The following is a 17,733-nucleotide window of genomic DNA, read 5'->3' on the forward strand; positions in this document are numbered from 1 at the left end:
ATTCAATCTCATGTTCGTTTGAGTTTTCCTTCTTCTGAAGGAAAATTTCTGGTAAATGATTTCTGTTCATGTTTGTTAGCATAAACTCACCTTGGTTTGTTCCTTTGTTCAGATCCTGCATTCAGGACAGGTGTGTGGGCGGGGCCAGCCCAGCACTTCCTGGTTCATGATGTCATCGATGGTCTCTGGGTTCAAATGAAGGGTTTTCTATAGTTATTGTCTGTAAAGTAACTTTTGGAGCTGCACTCTGAATAGATGAATTTATAAATTAGATAAATAATCTGATTCCTGCTTCTTTAATTACATGTTATTTCTTAGTTTAACATATTTCATAAAAACAATTAGATTTTCCATCTGGGAGCTTAAAATGGAAAAATCTTCTAAATAAAGGTGTCAGAAAATGTTTGTTAATGTCTGTTGATAAAATCCAGCCAAAAGAAGCTCAGTGGATTCAAACTCAGTCGCACTGAATGAAGTAAAATATACAATAAGTTTCCAACTTTAAAAGGTTCCGATTGCTCTACAGAGGAATGTTTCCCTATCCTGCAGCTACACTTATTTTATTGAAAACTTAAGTAAAATAAAACTGCTTTCCAATGTTTATCTCGTCATTTTACACCTCTTTATATCGTTTGCGCCGCTGGCTGCAATAAACCTTCACTCATCAGTAGAAGATCACCTGATGCAGAGGAAACAAAAGCTCTGTTTTTACATGAATATCACAGATGTGTGTGTGTGTGTGTGTGTGTGTTTGTGTGTTGCAGCTCCAGATGCTGCGTACACACACTGGAAGCAAACCGTTTTCTACCTGGAGGATTATCTCACCGTGAGGAGAGGAGAAGAAATCACTGGCAGCTTCACAATGAAGCCCAATGAGAAAAACATAGTGAGTGCTGATCTGAATGGATCTCATGATCAGATTGTATAATAATAACAACGCACGCCTTATTTAACAGATACTGAGGCTGTTTGCACAGCCAGCAGGTTGTTCTCTGCAGCAGCTGCACTGCGGCTCCTTCAGCAAACAGCAGTTTACTGTTGACCTTCAGTGACCTCTCCACCTTTAAGGAACAGACAGACACTGTTTGCTTTCTCCTGCTGCCTGACATGAACGCTCCGTTTGCCAAACGCTGTTTGGTCAAGATGATAAACCTAATTGTTCTGCCTCCGTCCTGAATTCCTTTGTGCCCTCTGCTGTGTGTTTGATCAGTTGCTGTCTGAAAAACACGCCCTCTTTGTCTCTCCATGCTCACTCACAGCGTGACTTGGACTTCACTTTTGAACTGGACTTCAAAGGGCAGCTGTGTGAGGCAGCAATCTCCCACGACTACAAGATGCGTTAGATTGGACAGCGGCGTCCTGCAGACAGCAACATGGAGGACGAAGACGCAGATTCCTGAGGACAGACGGACGCACAGTGGGACGGGACAGGCATCATCATGCCCTGTGATGGAGATGATAAAAGTGAGACTTTGTTATGTAAGGAGAGCAGGAAATCATTTTTGCAGACTGTTAAAATTCTGAATGTAAAACAAACAGGTCAGTGATACTTTCTAGCACTGATGAATGTTACTGATGATAATCGTGTTCATGTGAGACGGAGTGCTGTTCCTGTAGAATGTGGTCTGTATTTGCTCATTACTAAACAGCGCCTATAAAAAGTATTCACACCCTGGGTGTTTTGCCCTTCTTGTGCTAATTTCACAAAACAATCATGAGCAACAAAATTAGGCTCTTTTGACAAAAACTTTAATGTGAAAAATTATTTCTACAATAATGACAAAAACATAACATCAGTGTTGTGCACCGCTAACAAAAAATGAGCTGCTAACCCTAAAGCACTAACTAGTTCTGCTAACGCTAAGCGCTACACCACCACAGTATTTAGCAGAAGCTAATGAATACTGAAGTACTAAATTCAGTTAAATTGTTGAAACTCATGCTCTAGAATCCCCCTGGATATTATGTTTATAGCTTGTTTTGTTTTGCTGTATCTTATTTTGTTCCTGTATGCTACTTATTTTAAATAAAGCTACGGAAGAAGAAAGCAGAAGAGCCGAACATGAAGAGGAAACGGAACTGCTGCGTAAACACAGGTCACCCCCTTCAAAATAAAGGGGGTGCTGTGGGTTTGACAACCAAAGCCACAACACAAATTTCAAACTTTATTTAATCGAAAGTATATAAAAACATTAAATTAGCACCTTAGACTTTATCTGGAAACAATAAGCTGGGGAAGTTAAATGCACTAAATGATTTCAAAGTTAGCAAAAACATGTTTGTAGATTAGCACAAGTTTTCCCTCTAAATACTTTTCAATTTGACATCAAAGAGTTTCTTTTTGTCAAAAAAAGAGAGAAAACATTTGATGATCAGAATTAATTAAAAGCAATAAGAAGGTAAAACATCCAAAGGGGTGAATGCTTTTTCCAGGCACTGTAGTTTGACTCTTTCCTCCATATGCTGTTTTGGGTTTACAGTGAACTACATCATTAAATTTAGGTACGATTGTCATGTTATGCACTGCAGCAGCTGACTGAATTGAAACCGTTTACATTTGTGAAAGTTTAGCAATAGTGGGTAACATGTCAGTAAGTGAAAAGTGCAGCCAAGGATGAGCAAGCACAGAAAATGTGGTTGTTCTACTTCCTGTTCCTGTCTTTGTGAGTGAGCAGCTTGTGGTGACCAAGCCCCCATCGTGCCACATATAGAACTTTGTTTGTGGCTTTTAGTTTGAGCTGTGAAGTTGTCCAATTTCTGACATCATTTCTCGATCACACAGTGGGGACAACAAGTATTGAACGCATGTTTTTCCTCATTAAACATGCGTTGAATGAGGAAACCAGATGTTGTAATGTAATGACACAGGGAGTAAATGCTTATGGAAGCGTTTGATCACTTTTTCTGTGGGTTTCAATTGGAGCATTTTATTTTTAATTCCTTCTTTTACCACATCCATGTGTTGACAATGTGTCCCACACCATGATACTGCCACCTCCAGACTTCACGGTTGTTTTTTCAGGTGATGCGCAGCGCCACTTCTCTTTCAAACATGGTGCGTTCAGTGACAGAGTTCAGTTTGGGCCTCTTCTCTCAGTATTCCACTAACTTTTTACATTTTAAAGGCGCCTAAACTTGTTTCTTTGGCAGAGGAGTTTTGCACCACAGTCTGCATTCAGGACATTATGGCTGAAAGCAGCACTACTTATTGTTCTCATGGTGAATGCTAACTCCAGTCTCTGGTTTTTGGTTAACCCTGTCAGAGGTCGAAGGAGGAGCACTATGTCAACATTTAGCCACTGTAAGGTTGGAAATGTCATGAGAAAACTCATATCCTTCACCCATCATTAAATGCTTCTTGTGCAATACTTTGATGTTCAAGAATCAAGATGTTCACATGAACTAAAAAACCTAATTTGCACCGATAGGGATACGATGTCTTGGCTTTCCATGCCTTTTTGCTACTTCAACTTTATAACTTGGAGACTAATTTGTCTGGACTTCAGTGTTTGTGTGGATTACAGCTACAGACATCTGGTTCATATTCCATGTTAGTAACCCCATAAGAAATAAAACGGAGAAGCCACAGCTCATTTATCCTGCTGTAAATGCCTCCACACATTAACTTAGATTTTTTTATTTCCTCGTTTAGAATTAGCTTTAGTTAAAACAACCAACATTTCTTTCAAATTTGGGTCAAAATGATCCTGAATAAGAACTTGCAACATTTTACCATCTTAGCAACTCGGATAAAAACATTTGCTGGAGGACTTCTGAGGCGATGCAACAAAAACAAACGTTTGTAGTTTATCACAAATCCTGGATCCATTTCACCGGAGCTCTTAAGGTCATTGCCAAGATTTCAACAAGCTTTTTTATTTAATAAATCGGTTGATCTAAATCATCCTGAAGGAAAAAGTGTTGCTTGGTCAACCAGATGTTGGACAGTGACGGTTTTGATATGGGCTACGCGGCTCTTCACCCAGGGCGCCATCACATTGAGGAATCCAGGAGCCTGGAATAAGTTTTCCAGGTGTTTTCTTGCCCATTTGATGGGAAATTGAAGCATCTCTCTGTTATCAAGGCTCTGCTGCAGAAATGAAATAATTTGACAAATTCTAGCTTTTAAAAATTATTTTATATTTTAAAGGTTAACATGCCAGCAAATTGATAAGAGAAGGATTATGATTATTATGATGAACTATATTAAGTAAATATATAGGAGTACTGGCATGAGAAGAAAAGCAGTTTGAGTCTTGATTTGCTGTTTTTGGGTTATACCAATATAATCTGGTACGTCAACTGAACTTTTGGCATTTATTTTTATATTTTGTCACATGACCTAAAGCTGGAATAAACTTGTTTAAACTTATTTGCTTTGTAATGTTGTAAATCTATTTTACGTTTTATGATTTAGCGAGCCACAGTCCGCTGATGAATTACAAACATTTTATTAAATTAACGAGACTCTTGACGTAGTGAAACATTAGTGACAAAAATAAAGTTTAGACTAAATTTTAAACATACAAATTACAGAAAATACTTGACATCTAAAATTAATCCAATCTGTTCTTAAAAGTTACAACAAAATAAATATTCAAAACTAATTTTCAATGAAAAATAACTTGCCACCCAACAACAATTAGGTTTAAAAATTATAAACCTGGAACAAAAACATGTGCAATTAAAGTACTTCTATACACTGATGCTCTTTCTTTAAACATTATATGAAGAAATGTCACATAAACAGAAATGGATAAACTAACTGCATTGAATTTACATCAGTTAAAACTCAAAGTTTTAAAAGGTATAAAGTTTCATGCAAAGTTACTAAAATCATGGTGCTTTGATGTTATGCGTCATTTTCAACATGATAGAGGAAGTGAAACACATTTAGTATCTCATGATAGATCTACATCAACATACATATTTATGAAATAAATATGTAGAATAAATACTATTCAAGTTGGGGTGAATATAAATAAAACAAACATACTAAATATTTCAGCTAGTTGTAACTTTAACCCACAACATCTACATGGTACTTATTTTATTCAACCTGAATTTACTTTGTGTTCTGACTGGCACATGTGATTTAACTAGGACATTTAATAACTTGGCTAAAGGGTAGTGCTACGTCGTGTTGAGTGTTTTAGCAGCAGGATCTCCTCTTGGAGGGGCTGCTGATCAGCTGGACCGTTTTCTCCTTCTGCTGGTCTTCTTGTTCCTTCAGGATCCTAAAATAAAAGATGATCAGTCCCAACAGGAACACAGACGGTTTTTACCTGAACTCAAACCTGTGATTACCGCTCATCTACTCCGACTCCAATGGTTTAACATGATACGTTTTCATTACCTAAAGTTTTCTGACAGTTGAATCATTTAGAGCCTGATTGTAATATTAGAAATAAAACCAGTAATTACAAATCAGAATTTACTCAAAGTTAAATATTTCATAACCAAAACAGATCTTTTACAAAAACATGAACGCATTCAGAGGTGGTACGCTTCTGCTAATGCGCTAACAGCTGAGCTAATGTTTCACTTGGCCCTATTGCAAACTTTGAACACACCCGACGTATTTAAGAACATGTTTTATTGTTGCGTTAGCTGCTTACCTGGCTAAATGCACCATGGACTCGGCCACATTGGCTCCAGAACACGCACTGCATTCAAAGAAGGTCATCTGGCAGTCCTTCAACCAGGAAAACAGGGTTAAATAAAAGGCAGGAGAGCAGATAAAATGCTAATCTCAGAGTGCTAAAATGCATTTCCAGGTATAATCACCATTCTGACCACAAATAAAAATGCAATGCTTGTAGGAATAATTTAAAATCAAGACCTTGGCGAGCCTTTCGCCCACTTCCTTCTGAACTTCCCTCTCTGCCTCTTTGTCCGTTTTGTTTCCCAAGAGCATGATGGGTATTTCCCCACCGGTGCCTTCCTGAAAAGCAGCAGACATGATGAGCGTAGGACAGGCAGCTGGTTTTACTGCAGAAGGCCGTACAGGACTGGTTCACATTGGAGTCAGACTTTTACTCTGCGGATCCGTTACCTTGACGCTCGTCAGCCACTGTCTGACTGCGGTGAAACTCTGCTCTGCGGTTACATCATACATCACAATCACACCATCAGCTTTGCGAAAGAACTGCTTGGTGATGCTGCGATACCTGCAGGAGAGACAGGAAGTGGACTATGAGTGGACTTTTGGTCACTTCCTCCTAATGTCACGGTGCTTTAAGCCGCATAAAAACCTGCAGAAATCTGAAGACTTTCATCCAAGACACCAGAACTTCTCTAAATTTCACACTTTTGTAATGGAGCTTACCTTTCCTGTCCTGCTGTATCCCACAACTGCAGCGCCACCTGGCTGTTGTCCACAGTTATTGTCTTCACACTGTAGTCTATGCCTGTAGACACACAAGTTAAAGAGTGATTTATTTAATGTTTACCTTATTTCAGTGCATTTTGTGATTCACTGAAATATTAAAAATGGTTCCCAAGGCAACAGATGAGCCACTGCTGTGTCCAAACTCAACCAAAGAAACACCAAACAAAAATGTATTCATTGAATGGTGGGTATCACATTTAACAATAAATTAGAGAAAAAGAAAAACTGAAGCAGAACTTGAGAATTTCACCCAATTTACTACAAGCCACATTTTTAATCCAACATCTACTTTCATAAAACAGAATGACAGAAATTATTTAAAGCATAACCCTCATGTGAAAGCATAAGTCCACCCTCAGACAAATTTAGAAAAATACCAAAGTGGGCGGAGTCCAGAGCCACTGAGGGGTGTGGCCAGCTTTCCATCCTCACTGCAGCCTAACATGACTTTGTTGTTTTAGTTTATATCGACTGACAGGAAGTGAAAGACGTTTACACCGCGTACCGACGGTGGCGCAGGTTCCCGGGTGGAAGCGGTCGTCACAGAATCTTTGGAGGATCGAGGTTTTTCCCACGCTGGAGTTTCCCACCAGGACGACCTTGAAGAGGCGGTCAGGAGCCGAAGGTGCACTTTCCTCCTGGGAACCATTAAAGGAAACGTTGGGCCCAGTGAACCTGCTGGTTTACTTTAATCCAGCTCAGCTACATGTGGCGACGCTTACATTGATGGTGGTTTCCTTGCCAACCGGCTGACCTCTTGGAGACGTCGGGATCTGCCGTTCCTCAGTCTGGATCGGCGATGACCTGCGGTGAAGTTCGCTCGTCACATCCACACCGTCTTCATCATCCAGCTGAGTCTCCACTTCAGCACAGTCCTGCAGGGCGTTCTGAGCCAGACCACTGTTCAGTAAATAGGGGAGGTGGTCTTCTTCTATGGAGATGATCCTCTGGAAACGACTCCTTGCTTCAGCTGGGAAGGACGGCTGGTAGAAGCCGTTAAGGTTCTGCCTCAGGGCGCTGGAGGTCGGCTCCTCCTCATCCTCACTGCAGAAACACCAAACATGAAGCTGCTGCTGCTGCTGCTACGTTAGCTTCACCTCTGTGTGGTTTACCTGTTGAACACATCTGTGTCTGTTTGCTTCACTCCATCAATAAAGAACCGGTGCTTCAAGCTTTTCTTGGTTCCTTTTGGTTTCTGCAGAGTGAGATTTGTTTTTACATTTTTAATACACGGTTCTGGGGAAAAATAAGATTTGATTTGAAAAACAGAAAATGTTTTATACTTCTCTGAACACAACACACCTGAAAGGACATGTCTCTCTCATCCCGCAAATGTTTGTTCATTTCTCTGAAATAAAAAGACGGATGAAAACCAACAGCTGTTTCAGGGGTTAATGCTTGAAGGTTCCTGATCACCTCAAGCTTCACCTACAATCTGGGCTCATTCAGGTCCTACTCATGTCTCCTGACATGATGTGACTGAAAAGTAAACAAAGCTCTTGATTTTACATGCAGAGAGCATAAACAGCATTTCATGTCTTTATTCCAACGTTGCTTTTATTTCAGTACATCTGCCTGCTGCAGATTGTTTTTCTGCACATCTGAAACTGGAGGACACAGCGAGCCGTTAAGCTGGGTCACCACTGAACGTTTGACATGTTGGAAAATCTCTGTTGATTTTGAAATTAAATGCATTTGTAACCCAGATGTTTTATATATATAGTAATTCTGAAAAATGGATACAAAATATATTCAAATGCTACTCAAAACATTTCAGGAATAACTCTGACTACGCAGACTCTCTGTCTGCACTGGTGAAAAGTCACCCACCATTTACCTGCACAAAGTTTTTAAAATGACAAAAGGGACCAATTCTGTCCCAAAACACATGATCCATATAAAACTGAGGCAAATCAACAGCGACATGCAAACTTCATAAACGTGACGAGACTTTCATGTTTACGTCCTGGCCCTACTGAGAACATGAGTTCATTTAGATTAAGTACAAAGATAAATTAACGCATTTAACTTGCTTTCTTGTGCGTTTTTGGAGTGAACGTAAATCTGAAGCAAAGGCGACGTCCCGTCCACCAACATGGAGGACGAACGTTCATCTCTGCTTCACACCGATCTGATGGACGATGTTCAAGTTGTGCTAAAATGAGTTCAACCATTAGTGAAGCTGTGGTAGCCCAAAGTAGCATCTCAATGCTAAACATGTAGCAGCTAACGCTAATGTAGCATCCAGAGTGCACATTTCTAAAGAAGCTCCACGAATAATTTCTGTTAAGAAACACTTTGATCCAATCTGATGTTGAAGAATCTGAATATCCCTTTAAAAACTACAGATATATTAGTTGAGTTCATATTTCTGTTTAACAATTTAGCTGCTAAAACAGCTTTTAAATTGAAAATGTCATAAAATATAATTACAGACGCTGCAATTAACCTGATTAAAAATGTTGAACCGAGTCCCACCACAAGTTCTGAGACGTCAACATGCATACGATCTGAAACAGGCAAAGTGTTTGATGGAGCCACACCTCAAAAGGTCCAGCTGTTTGTGGAGACTGGCTCGCTCCCGCTGCAGTCCTTCAGTAAGTCTGTAGATCTCCCTGTGTGCAAAAATAGTCCGTTTGCTCCAAACATGAGCCAGAGTAGAGAAAACAACAAAACAACGAGGTTTTACCAGAGACAGAGAGTAGTGTCAAAAGAAGCCAGGCGTTACTCTGACTCACATCTCCTTCTCCTCGTGAAGCCGGGCCGATTGCTCCTGCAGCAGACCCAGCTGCTCCTGCGCCAGCGTCAGCTCCTGGCTCACCAGCTCCAGCTCTCGGGCCAAATCGTCGTTCGTCTGCTTCAGCTTCACGTTTTCCACTTTGGTCTCATGCTGTTCACTGTGCAGCTCCTGACACTGACACTCCAACTGGACAGACATTGTTCAAGAAAAATGATTGAACTTTTAAAATGAAATATTTTTATATGAATTTGCTCTTTTAGCACTTTTCAGGGCAGAGTCTCAATTTGCTCCTTTTCAGTCAGAATTTCTGTTTTAGGATGATAAAACTATTGAAATGTGAATTAAAGCAGATGTTTTAGGAATTCAGCTCCAGTAAATATAGTTTGAGTAAAAACTGGAGAATAAAATGGATTCATGTTGAAGTTGGAATGAGCTGTAGGCTCAGATGCAACCATTTTAATCATGAAGAGATGCTAAATGCCATCATTATGTTTTTACGGCTTCATGTCATCAGTGCGTCTGATTCTTCCTGCTCCAACAGTTTATGGTTCGGTTTTGATCCGGAGTCTTTCCACCGACCCGTCTCTGTTTCTGGAAGAGCTGCTCCAGCTCCTTCTCCTTGCTGGACAGCTGCAGCTCCAGGTCTTTACTTCGGCTCAGATATCGATCGTAGTCCTGGAGCAAAGTTTTTAAAAAGAAATTTAATGGAAGTACTAAAACCTTGACCAAATACAAAAAGTTAAGGGAAATAATTACCTGCAGTAGTATTTTGTCTTTTTCATTTTTTATCTGCTGCTCCATTTCTTCATACAGGTGCTGAATCTCATCGTCGTGTGTTGCCGTTTTCCTAAATGGATAAAAGTCATTAATATGCAATATAAGGAAATTAACTTGTAGTTCAAGTAAAATGTGTGTTTTTTTATAACAGGTGACAGAAACCAGGCTGATGGCGTCTCAGACCTTCTGAGGGCACTCTCCATGTCTCTCTTCTCCTGGTTGGCGTCTCTGATCTGCGCCGTCACTCTGGCCAGGAAAAGCTCAAAGTTTGACAGAAGCTGAGGCTCATCGCGGCGCAGCTGGGCCCACAGGCTGCGCACCTCAGCAGGGCTGGCGACAGAGGTCAAACATTTTTACTCCACTGGTTTCCAGTCAAACTCAAGTCTGTACTTTGACTAGGCCATGAATCAGCTTCAGACTCCCTCTAAAGGAAGATGAACAGGATGAGGCTTTGGCCGTTTCTGGAGGACTAAATTAGTTTCTTCTTCATTTGTCATTAAGATGAAGAGGAAAAAAAAGATTTTAGTTTTGTAATTGTCTTGGAAATTAGTTTAAAAAAAAATCTAAACAGTGGATTCTTAAATTTTGTTTTCTTGAAATGGGGAAAAAAACAAACAAAAAAACAATGGGTGAACCAGAAACGGATTGAAAATGTATTCAAATGTGTGAAAAAATGCATTTCATTATTGCAGTAAAAAACCTTTTATTGAAAGAAAAAAACATAAAAGTCAGAATATAATAAAATAATAATAATAATAATAATAGGTAAAATACACTAAATTGCCAGAAATTCCATTTGGGTTGCATCCAATAACACTATGATTAGAATTTAAAATGATTTTCTGTGGTTTTCTATGAACGGAGTAACAAAGGGCATCTGGGCAATTTTATCATGAATGTCACAAAAATCCACTGAGCTTCATTTAATGCTCAACCAAATGAAGATCAGCCTGAGCTGCTCAAACTGAAACGATCAAACATGTCGTCTCCCATCGCACTGCAGAGTCAATAAGTTCCTTAAATGATCTTAGAAGAGACGACCTACATCTTACATAAGATTCAGTCTTTTAGTTGGACATAAAAAGGGCAGCTGAAAAAAAAATAAAGCCATGAAAAAATGTTTTATAAGTTTTAAAACAGTTGAATTTAGATGAAGTTTTTCGAAGCTTCTCATTAGTTTTCTGCAGGTCTCCTACTCTTTAGGATCCCACCAACATCTGACTGAGCAGAAACATCCGGACCTCTTCACTACAATCCCGGCCGAGTTTCTGAAACGCAGCGCAGACATTCAGACCTGACCCTGAACTCACTGATCCAGGAGGCTGCTGGCCCCCAGGCTCTCCATGAGCATCGCAAAGTGCTTTTCCTCGTCATCCTCAGCCGCGCCTGGACCCTCCTTCCACTGGGACTGGTACAGAACCTCCGGCACGCTTTTACTCAGCTTCTTCTCGGTCATGACGTCATCTACTGAAATCCTACGGCCAAACAAAAACGCACCTACAAAAACAGCACAAAATCGAGCTCATAAGCACAAGCAGGTCAGATGCAGGTTGGAGTCATATTTAGTTTTGGAAACTTACTGAAACCAGAGGAGAACTCTTCCAGCGTGAGGAACCCGTTTCCATCAGAATCGAGCGAATCGAAAACGTTCTCCAGCTCGTCTGCACTCAGAGGAAGCTCATCATTCAGCCTCTGTCAGGAAGCACAAAAACCCATCAGGTTAACAAAATCCAAGGACACTAATGTCACTGTAGCTATAACAACTGCCATGCACGTGTTATGTGGAGCAGAAACTATTAGTAAAGGAGAAAGACGCACATTTTCATCCTCTCATCTCCGTAAACCAGATCATGTTAACCAGGATGTTTAATGAACATGACCAGCCAGACAATACACAACCTCTCCCAAATTATTGTAAATTGCTGCTATAAAATGCATTTGTAAATTAAAATCTATTTATGTGGAGGAAAATCTTTGGCATTAGCAGCTTGTTTTAAACGTCAGGAGATCCTCCTGTGAGCCAGCAGAGCCAGGCCTCTGGCAGCCTGGGTTCAGTGTTTACACGGTTCAGTGTTGACCGAAGCCGCCCGTAAAACCCAGAGCTGGTCACAGAAAGGAAAACATCTGCTTTCAACAACCAGCTGTTCTGCAGAGTCTTATCTTCTGGAGACATGGAGCTTCAGCAAACAGCAGAGCAGTGAAGCCGTCCAGCTGGAGGTCCTGGTCTGAACCCACAAACCGATTCAACTGCATGGAGCCGAGTTACAGCCTCCGATTCCTCTGCTTTGGTTTTTATCCCAAATGTTCCAGATAATCAAACCATCAGCGTCACACAATTAGGTTTCAAATGATGATTTGACAGAACAAAGTTATCCTAACTAACCTCCTTGTTAAATCAAATACACCAACCATGTTTTTACAGTGTAATGCAACTAATCATGTCTGACCGCAGAGTAAAGAAGCCACTTTGGGAGAACCTGTCTGACAACATGAAGCGGGATAAACGTTCACCAAGCAGAGCCTCATGTTCTGATGTGACGAAATTCAGGAACACATGAGAAAATCTGACATCAGTGTGGAAACGGTCACAAGTCCAGACCTAAAGCTCCTGGACTCCAAACACACGGAACAGTGGAGAACGTTCCCAGGAGAGGAAAACCCAGCAGAACTCATCCAGGAGGTCCAGATCGTCCGACGGTGGGATCCACTGGGAGCCGGAAATTCCTGCTGGGAATTCTCCCCATGTTAACCGGAACGCCGTTACCTCAAATAAATAGGTAAATAAAGTAAATGGAACGCAGCTTAAAACTCTGCAGGCTGCCTCAGTTAGGGTCAGAGGTCACAATATAAGAAAAATAAAAAAAGAAGCAGATTTTTGTAAATCTCAGATTTACAGAAATAAAAATCTGTAAAGCTGTGCTTGAAGCTGGTATCCTGTTACATCTGGAATAAAAACCATCATTTCAGAATCAGAACTTTAAACCAAAAGTCAAACTTGGTTGCTGAATTAAGCCAGTCGAGCCACTTCAGATTAAATCCTAATTCCTCCACAAAGATGTGAAAAACTTTACAGCCGCTGCAGCCAGCAGTGGCAGAGCCGCTTATTTGCTTTAGGTAGCAGTTAGTTTTCCACAGAGGGCCAGACTGGACGGCCATTTCCCCTTCATCACTTGAAAACTGCTCTGTGTCTTTACTCAGCTTATCTTTGACAGAAAGATTTGTTTAATGATGTGAAACATTTCACAGATGAAGTGTAAATCATTTAAACAGCATCTAATAACAGTTTGGCTGAAGTGCATTTAGCAGAATTGGGCCTAATTACCAGATCATGACCATAAACAGCAGATCAAAGCTCCTCCTGAGTTTTTATGATCCGTAGAAGCGAAGCATTGAAGTGGCTCATCAAAGCCCTGGATGAGCTTCTGATGGACCAGAGAATCTGCACAATAATGCAGGTGGAGAGGCTGTGGGACAAAGAGTCTCCGTCTCTTTTATGTTGCTTTGAGTGAGCTGCACAGCAGCATCACGCTCCTGTTTGGTATCAGTAATGAGCGCGCCGGCCGCCCCTGCGTTCTGCTCAGTGGGACAACAAAGCCATGAATGATTCTTTATTCTGAGAGGTGAAAAGGTTCCAGGAAAACAGCAACGCTAAGAAAATCAGGAGGTTTACAGTTTCATTTAATTACAGATTTCCTTTCAAATCTCTTCTGCTCCTAAAGTGCAATTCAAACTTCTAAACAATCAAGTTTTATCCGATTCCATTTAATCCATTTATTTGGGAATAAAGATGCAGCAGGGATTTGGGGGGGATCTCCCAGCAGCAGGCTCACCTGCATGTCCCGGCGGGTGATGAATCCCTTGCTCTCCGTGTCGCACATCTGGAAGAACTCGTGAGTTTTCTCCAGGATGGTGTTCAGTCCCACATCTGAACTCCGGCTCCTCCTCGACTCGTCCTCCTCTGCGCTCGTTTGGTCGCTGCCTCCTCGTGTTTGGAGCGTTGTCCGGGCCGCGCTGGTGTCAGGACACGGAGAAGTGAAAGCTGCCATGGTGTGAGTGAGTGTTTTCTGTGAGGCAGCTGCAGACGGAGGGCTGTGGAGCTTCAGGCTGCTGTGGAACCGAGGCTTCCAGCAATGTCACCGATTGTCATCTCTTAGCAACCACCTCTTTAATTAGTAGATGAAACCTATGAGGAGCAGAAGGAGGGTCTTTAGTTACAACCTCTGGTCCAGCAAATACAACAGGAGGAATTTACCGAATCACAAAAATAGAATATTCACATTTTTAAACTTTTAAAAACACGCAGCTAGTCAAAACCACAGACCTAAAAATGAAAAGCTTATAATAGTACACTGCATACCGTTTCCATGAAGAATGGTAACAACGTTGCAAAATCCTTAAAGGTAGAAAAAACTGAAAAGTGTGGTGTGCAGGTGAATTTAGCCACCAAATGGTTAAAAGCAGCAGTGGACACTGGTACCTCTAACATGCTGATCAAACATTGGTTCTGCTAACGCTAAGTGAAATACCAACACAGTATTTAGCAGAAGCTAACGTGCCTCAGCTAACACCCGCCATGCGTTTACATTGCTGATGTTCACAAACTGTTGATTTTCCAGGAGTTTCCTAAACGCACCACGCCGCCATCATTCTACCACTTCCTGTCTGTCATCTTTGGCTTTTCCACCAAATGATTGATTTTTCTCAATCATTTGAATTTTTCTCACTCGACTCATGTGGTGCAGAATCGCGAGACTAATTTTCATAGAATTGTGAAATTTATTAAATTCACCAATTTTTGATTTAAAAAAAATCTCATCTTAGTATAAAAATGTGTGGTTTTAATTTCCATTAAGCAAATTAATTTTGTAATGGCCAATGGAGACGTAGCTGAGCATCTACAACATGCAGACAGGATCAGCTGTGCAGTTTGAGCTTCACAAAGTGATTCTTTACAGCAGATCTTTCACTCATGGTTTTCATTTTTATTACTTTTGAGATTTGCTGACTGCGTTGCCAATTGACCACAGCAGGTCTTCGGTCAGAAAGCACACAGGTAAATCACCTGTAGTGACCTTTGCTCTTTGTATTCTCTTTGGGACGATGTTCCCACCGACACTAATGGCTTCTGACAGGTAAACCTTTGCTTTATTGACTGGCTGATGTAACTCAGACTGGGAGCACTGGTTTGGAAGACTGCCTCCCACTTGCACTTTTTCAGTATTCTTGATTAATTTATGAGTGATGATTCATATTAATATAGATATGATGAACAAGAAGACAAAAAAAGACAGAGACTGACAGCAAAAAAAAGAAAAAAAACTTAAGGAATAAGATAAATGATCCAATTAAAAACAATTCAGTTAATTTAAAATCTAAGTCCAGTTCCTTCCCAACTCTAAACCCAATTCACCCTGTAGCATCTCTCATATTCCACAATGTCAATTTATTCTGTCAAATTTCACTAAAAGATACACAGATCACATATTTTTGAAGACATTTGACTTTTCTGAATTTGTTTTGAAGTTGAAATAAAATATTTTGCAAGAATGACAGAAATGATAAGTCAGAGTGAGCAAAACGAGAGGACATGAGAAAGAGAACCGAGTTCAAACCGTTCGGACTCGGTTCAAACCGTTCGGACTCGTTTCAAACCGTTCGGACTCGGTTCAAACCGTTCGGACTCGGTTCAAACCGTTCGGACTCGGTTCAAACCGTTCGGACTCGGTTCAAACCGTTCCGACTCGTTTCAAACCGTTCCGACTCGGTTCAAACCGTTCGGACTCGTTTCAAACACTAAAAACCATGAGCAGATTTTTACCTCTGCTCATGGTTTCCCACTGTAAATGGGAATTTTCCAAACCTAAAATAATAGAAGGTAAGGACAACATAACAAAAGGCTCTAGATGAATGTATTAAACAATTTCACTGAATCGGTAATAAAACATAAATAAAATCAGAGGAATGGTGTGAAAATCTAACAGTTAAGATACCTAAACTTAAAACCAACTTCTTGGATTTCCAGTCAGACCAGAAAACTGAAAAATATGGATCATATTTACCAGCCACAGCAGAAAAGTCGGTAACTTTAATTTCTGGTTAAGTTTGCTGAAATCGGTGGAGCGGAAAAGTTGGAAAACAAGGAGTGTTTATTTAGCCTGCCGTCATTCTGCCGTTTCATTTCAGGAGCGATGTGTGCTTTGCATGCTGACTTTATCGGTTTTAGGTAACAGCTGTTAGCAGCGCTGAGATCCGGACCGCAGACACAAACTGTGCAGCAGAGTCTCAACCACGACCGAGATCTGCGAAACCTCCAAACCACAAAACAGCACGAACTGCAAAAGCCGCGGTGATGAATGACCTACATGTCAACAGGAATCACCCGCCGGATCATGAAATCAAATAGTAACTTCATGTTTTTGTCTCTGGTTTAATCAGACTCACCTGATGCTGCTTTGTTTTCTCAACTCACCTGAAACTTTCCCCGCCTCATCAGGAATGAATCCATCTGAGAAAGAAAAATGCATTTTAGAAAACAGAAGCCAATAAACATAATATCAGACCGAACTTCTGCAGCAGAAAGGAAAGGAAAGGAAGTTACCGAAGCAGCTGTATAACAGAAGTAACATCGAAAAGCCGCATTAAATGAGCGCAAGTCTTTTAAAAAGGAAACAGATGAACAAGAAAACCTGTTCCAATAAGATAAAACAAGCTCTTCCTCCCTGTTATTTAGAAACTTCCTCTAACAAACTCAACTTCTCTCACGCTCTCAAATAAACTTAAAGTGTGTGAAACGCACTTCCTTGTAACTTCTCTCAGACGCCAAGGTGTTTCTCACTTTACCTAAAGCCGTTAAAGTTTCCCTCCCGGCTGGAACAAAGTGTGTCGCCCAGAAGAACCGGAATAAAAAAAGTCTCAAACTGCTGGACCGAGGCTGAGGAGAGGAGTCCACTGTGGACAGGTGAAGTCGCAGCGCCGAGACTGCAGGAATTTCTCTGCTCCGTCGTGACGCAGCGCGTGGGGGAGGGAGGGAGGGGCCTCGTCATCTGCTGTTACCTTGGCAACGCCAACACGGAAGTTAAAGCTCAGAAGACACGTGCTGTGGAGGAAAACATTAAACGCTACTGAAGTTTTCATCTCTTGTTTCATGAGGAAACAACCGAAACCGTTTCCAGGAGACAGAAAGCGCTCCGTCACGTTCTGTTTACACTGTAAAGTTTATTTTACATACATGCAGCCAATATTTAAAAAATGAGAATATTACTGAAAAGTGAAACACATATTAATTACACAAAGATTGATGTTTTAATCTGACAAACGAGGTTCATCCGGACGTAATTCATTAAATATGACCGCAGTAATAATAATAATAGTTATTACTGTGGTAATAACTATTATTACCACACAATAACTATTATTCTGCGGTAATAATAATAATAAGTTATTAATAACTTATTATTAAGTTATTAATTACTTATTATTAAGTTATTAATAATAAGTAATTATTATTAATAACTTAATAATAATAATTATTATTATTATTAATAACTTATGATTAAGTTATTAATAATAAGTAATTATTATTAATAACTTAATAATAATAGTTATTATTATTATTAATAATATTATTATTATTTAAAAGGCACATTCAGAGCACAGGAAGTCAACATACAAGAATAAATAAAAAAATTAAAACCAGAAAAAATAAATAAATAAAAAGCCAAAAAGAAATTGGCACATTTTGGTATCTTAGCTAGTAGCTAATCTTTTTTCAACATTTAATTGAATTGTCCTAATTAACTTTTTTTTTAGTGAACATTTCGGTGCG

The 17,733-nt window shown here is 40.2% G+C and overlaps 2 protein-coding genes across 10 annotated transcripts in view; one reads left to right on the forward strand and one right to left on the reverse strand.

Annotated features, from left to right (window-relative positions):
• Positions 1-10,149, forward strand: part of LOC103481197 (protein arginine N-methyltransferase 8-B) — a 40,285-nt gene extending 30,136 nt beyond the window's left edge. For 5 of the 6 annotated variants that reach the window (XM_017310925.2, XM_017310926.2, XM_017310924.2 and 2 more), the window contains exons 9-10: positions 765-886; positions 1,260-4,372. In XM_017310925.2, coding sequence (XP_017166414.1) covers positions 765-886; positions 1,260-1,343 — 206 coding nt within the window. In that variant the 3' untranslated portion in view covers positions 1,344-4,372. Of the gene's footprint in view, positions 1-764; positions 887-1,259; positions 4,373-10,059 lie in introns of those variants that run through there. The other variant, XR_014087987.1, reaches the window with a different exon arrangement.
• cracr2aa (calcium release activated channel regulator 2Aa) lies at positions 4,453-16,923 on the reverse strand. Of its 4 annotated transcripts, none has more exons than XM_008436519.3 (19): positions 16,749-16,923; positions 16,378-16,413; positions 13,739-14,091; positions 11,489-11,600; positions 11,219-11,405; positions 10,092-10,238; positions 9,888-9,978; positions 9,711-9,806; positions 9,130-9,317; positions 8,935-9,006; positions 7,694-7,739; positions 7,504-7,586; positions 7,114-7,435; positions 6,897-7,029; positions 6,329-6,410; positions 6,056-6,170; positions 5,843-5,944; positions 5,619-5,695; positions 4,453-5,237 (listed from the first exon to the last, which is right to left on the reverse strand). In XM_008436519.3, exons 3-19 carry the CDS (start codon positions 13,952-13,954, stop codon positions 5,153-5,155), a joined length of 2,154 nt encoding a protein of 717 aa, XP_008434741.1. In that variant the 5' UTR covers positions 13,955-14,091; positions 16,378-16,413; positions 16,749-16,923; the 3' UTR covers positions 4,453-5,152. The 4 variants fall into 4 exon arrangements, with proteins under 4 accessions (XP_008434741.1, XP_008434740.1, XP_008434743.1 ...); XM_008436518.3 differs by having other exon boundaries at positions 16,350-16,413; XM_008436521.3 differs by lacking the exon at positions 16,749-16,923 and adding an exon at positions 16,507-16,594.
• Between the last annotated feature and the right edge of the window lie 810 nt (positions 16,924-17,733).

The sequence above is a fragment of the Poecilia reticulata genome, chromosome 6 (genome assembly GCF_904066995.2).
Source record: "Poecilia reticulata chromosome 6, P_reticulata-male-v2, whole genome shotgun sequence".
In the NCBI taxonomy this organism is placed as follows: Eukaryota; Metazoa; Chordata; class Actinopteri; order Cyprinodontiformes; family Poeciliidae; genus Poecilia; species Poecilia reticulata.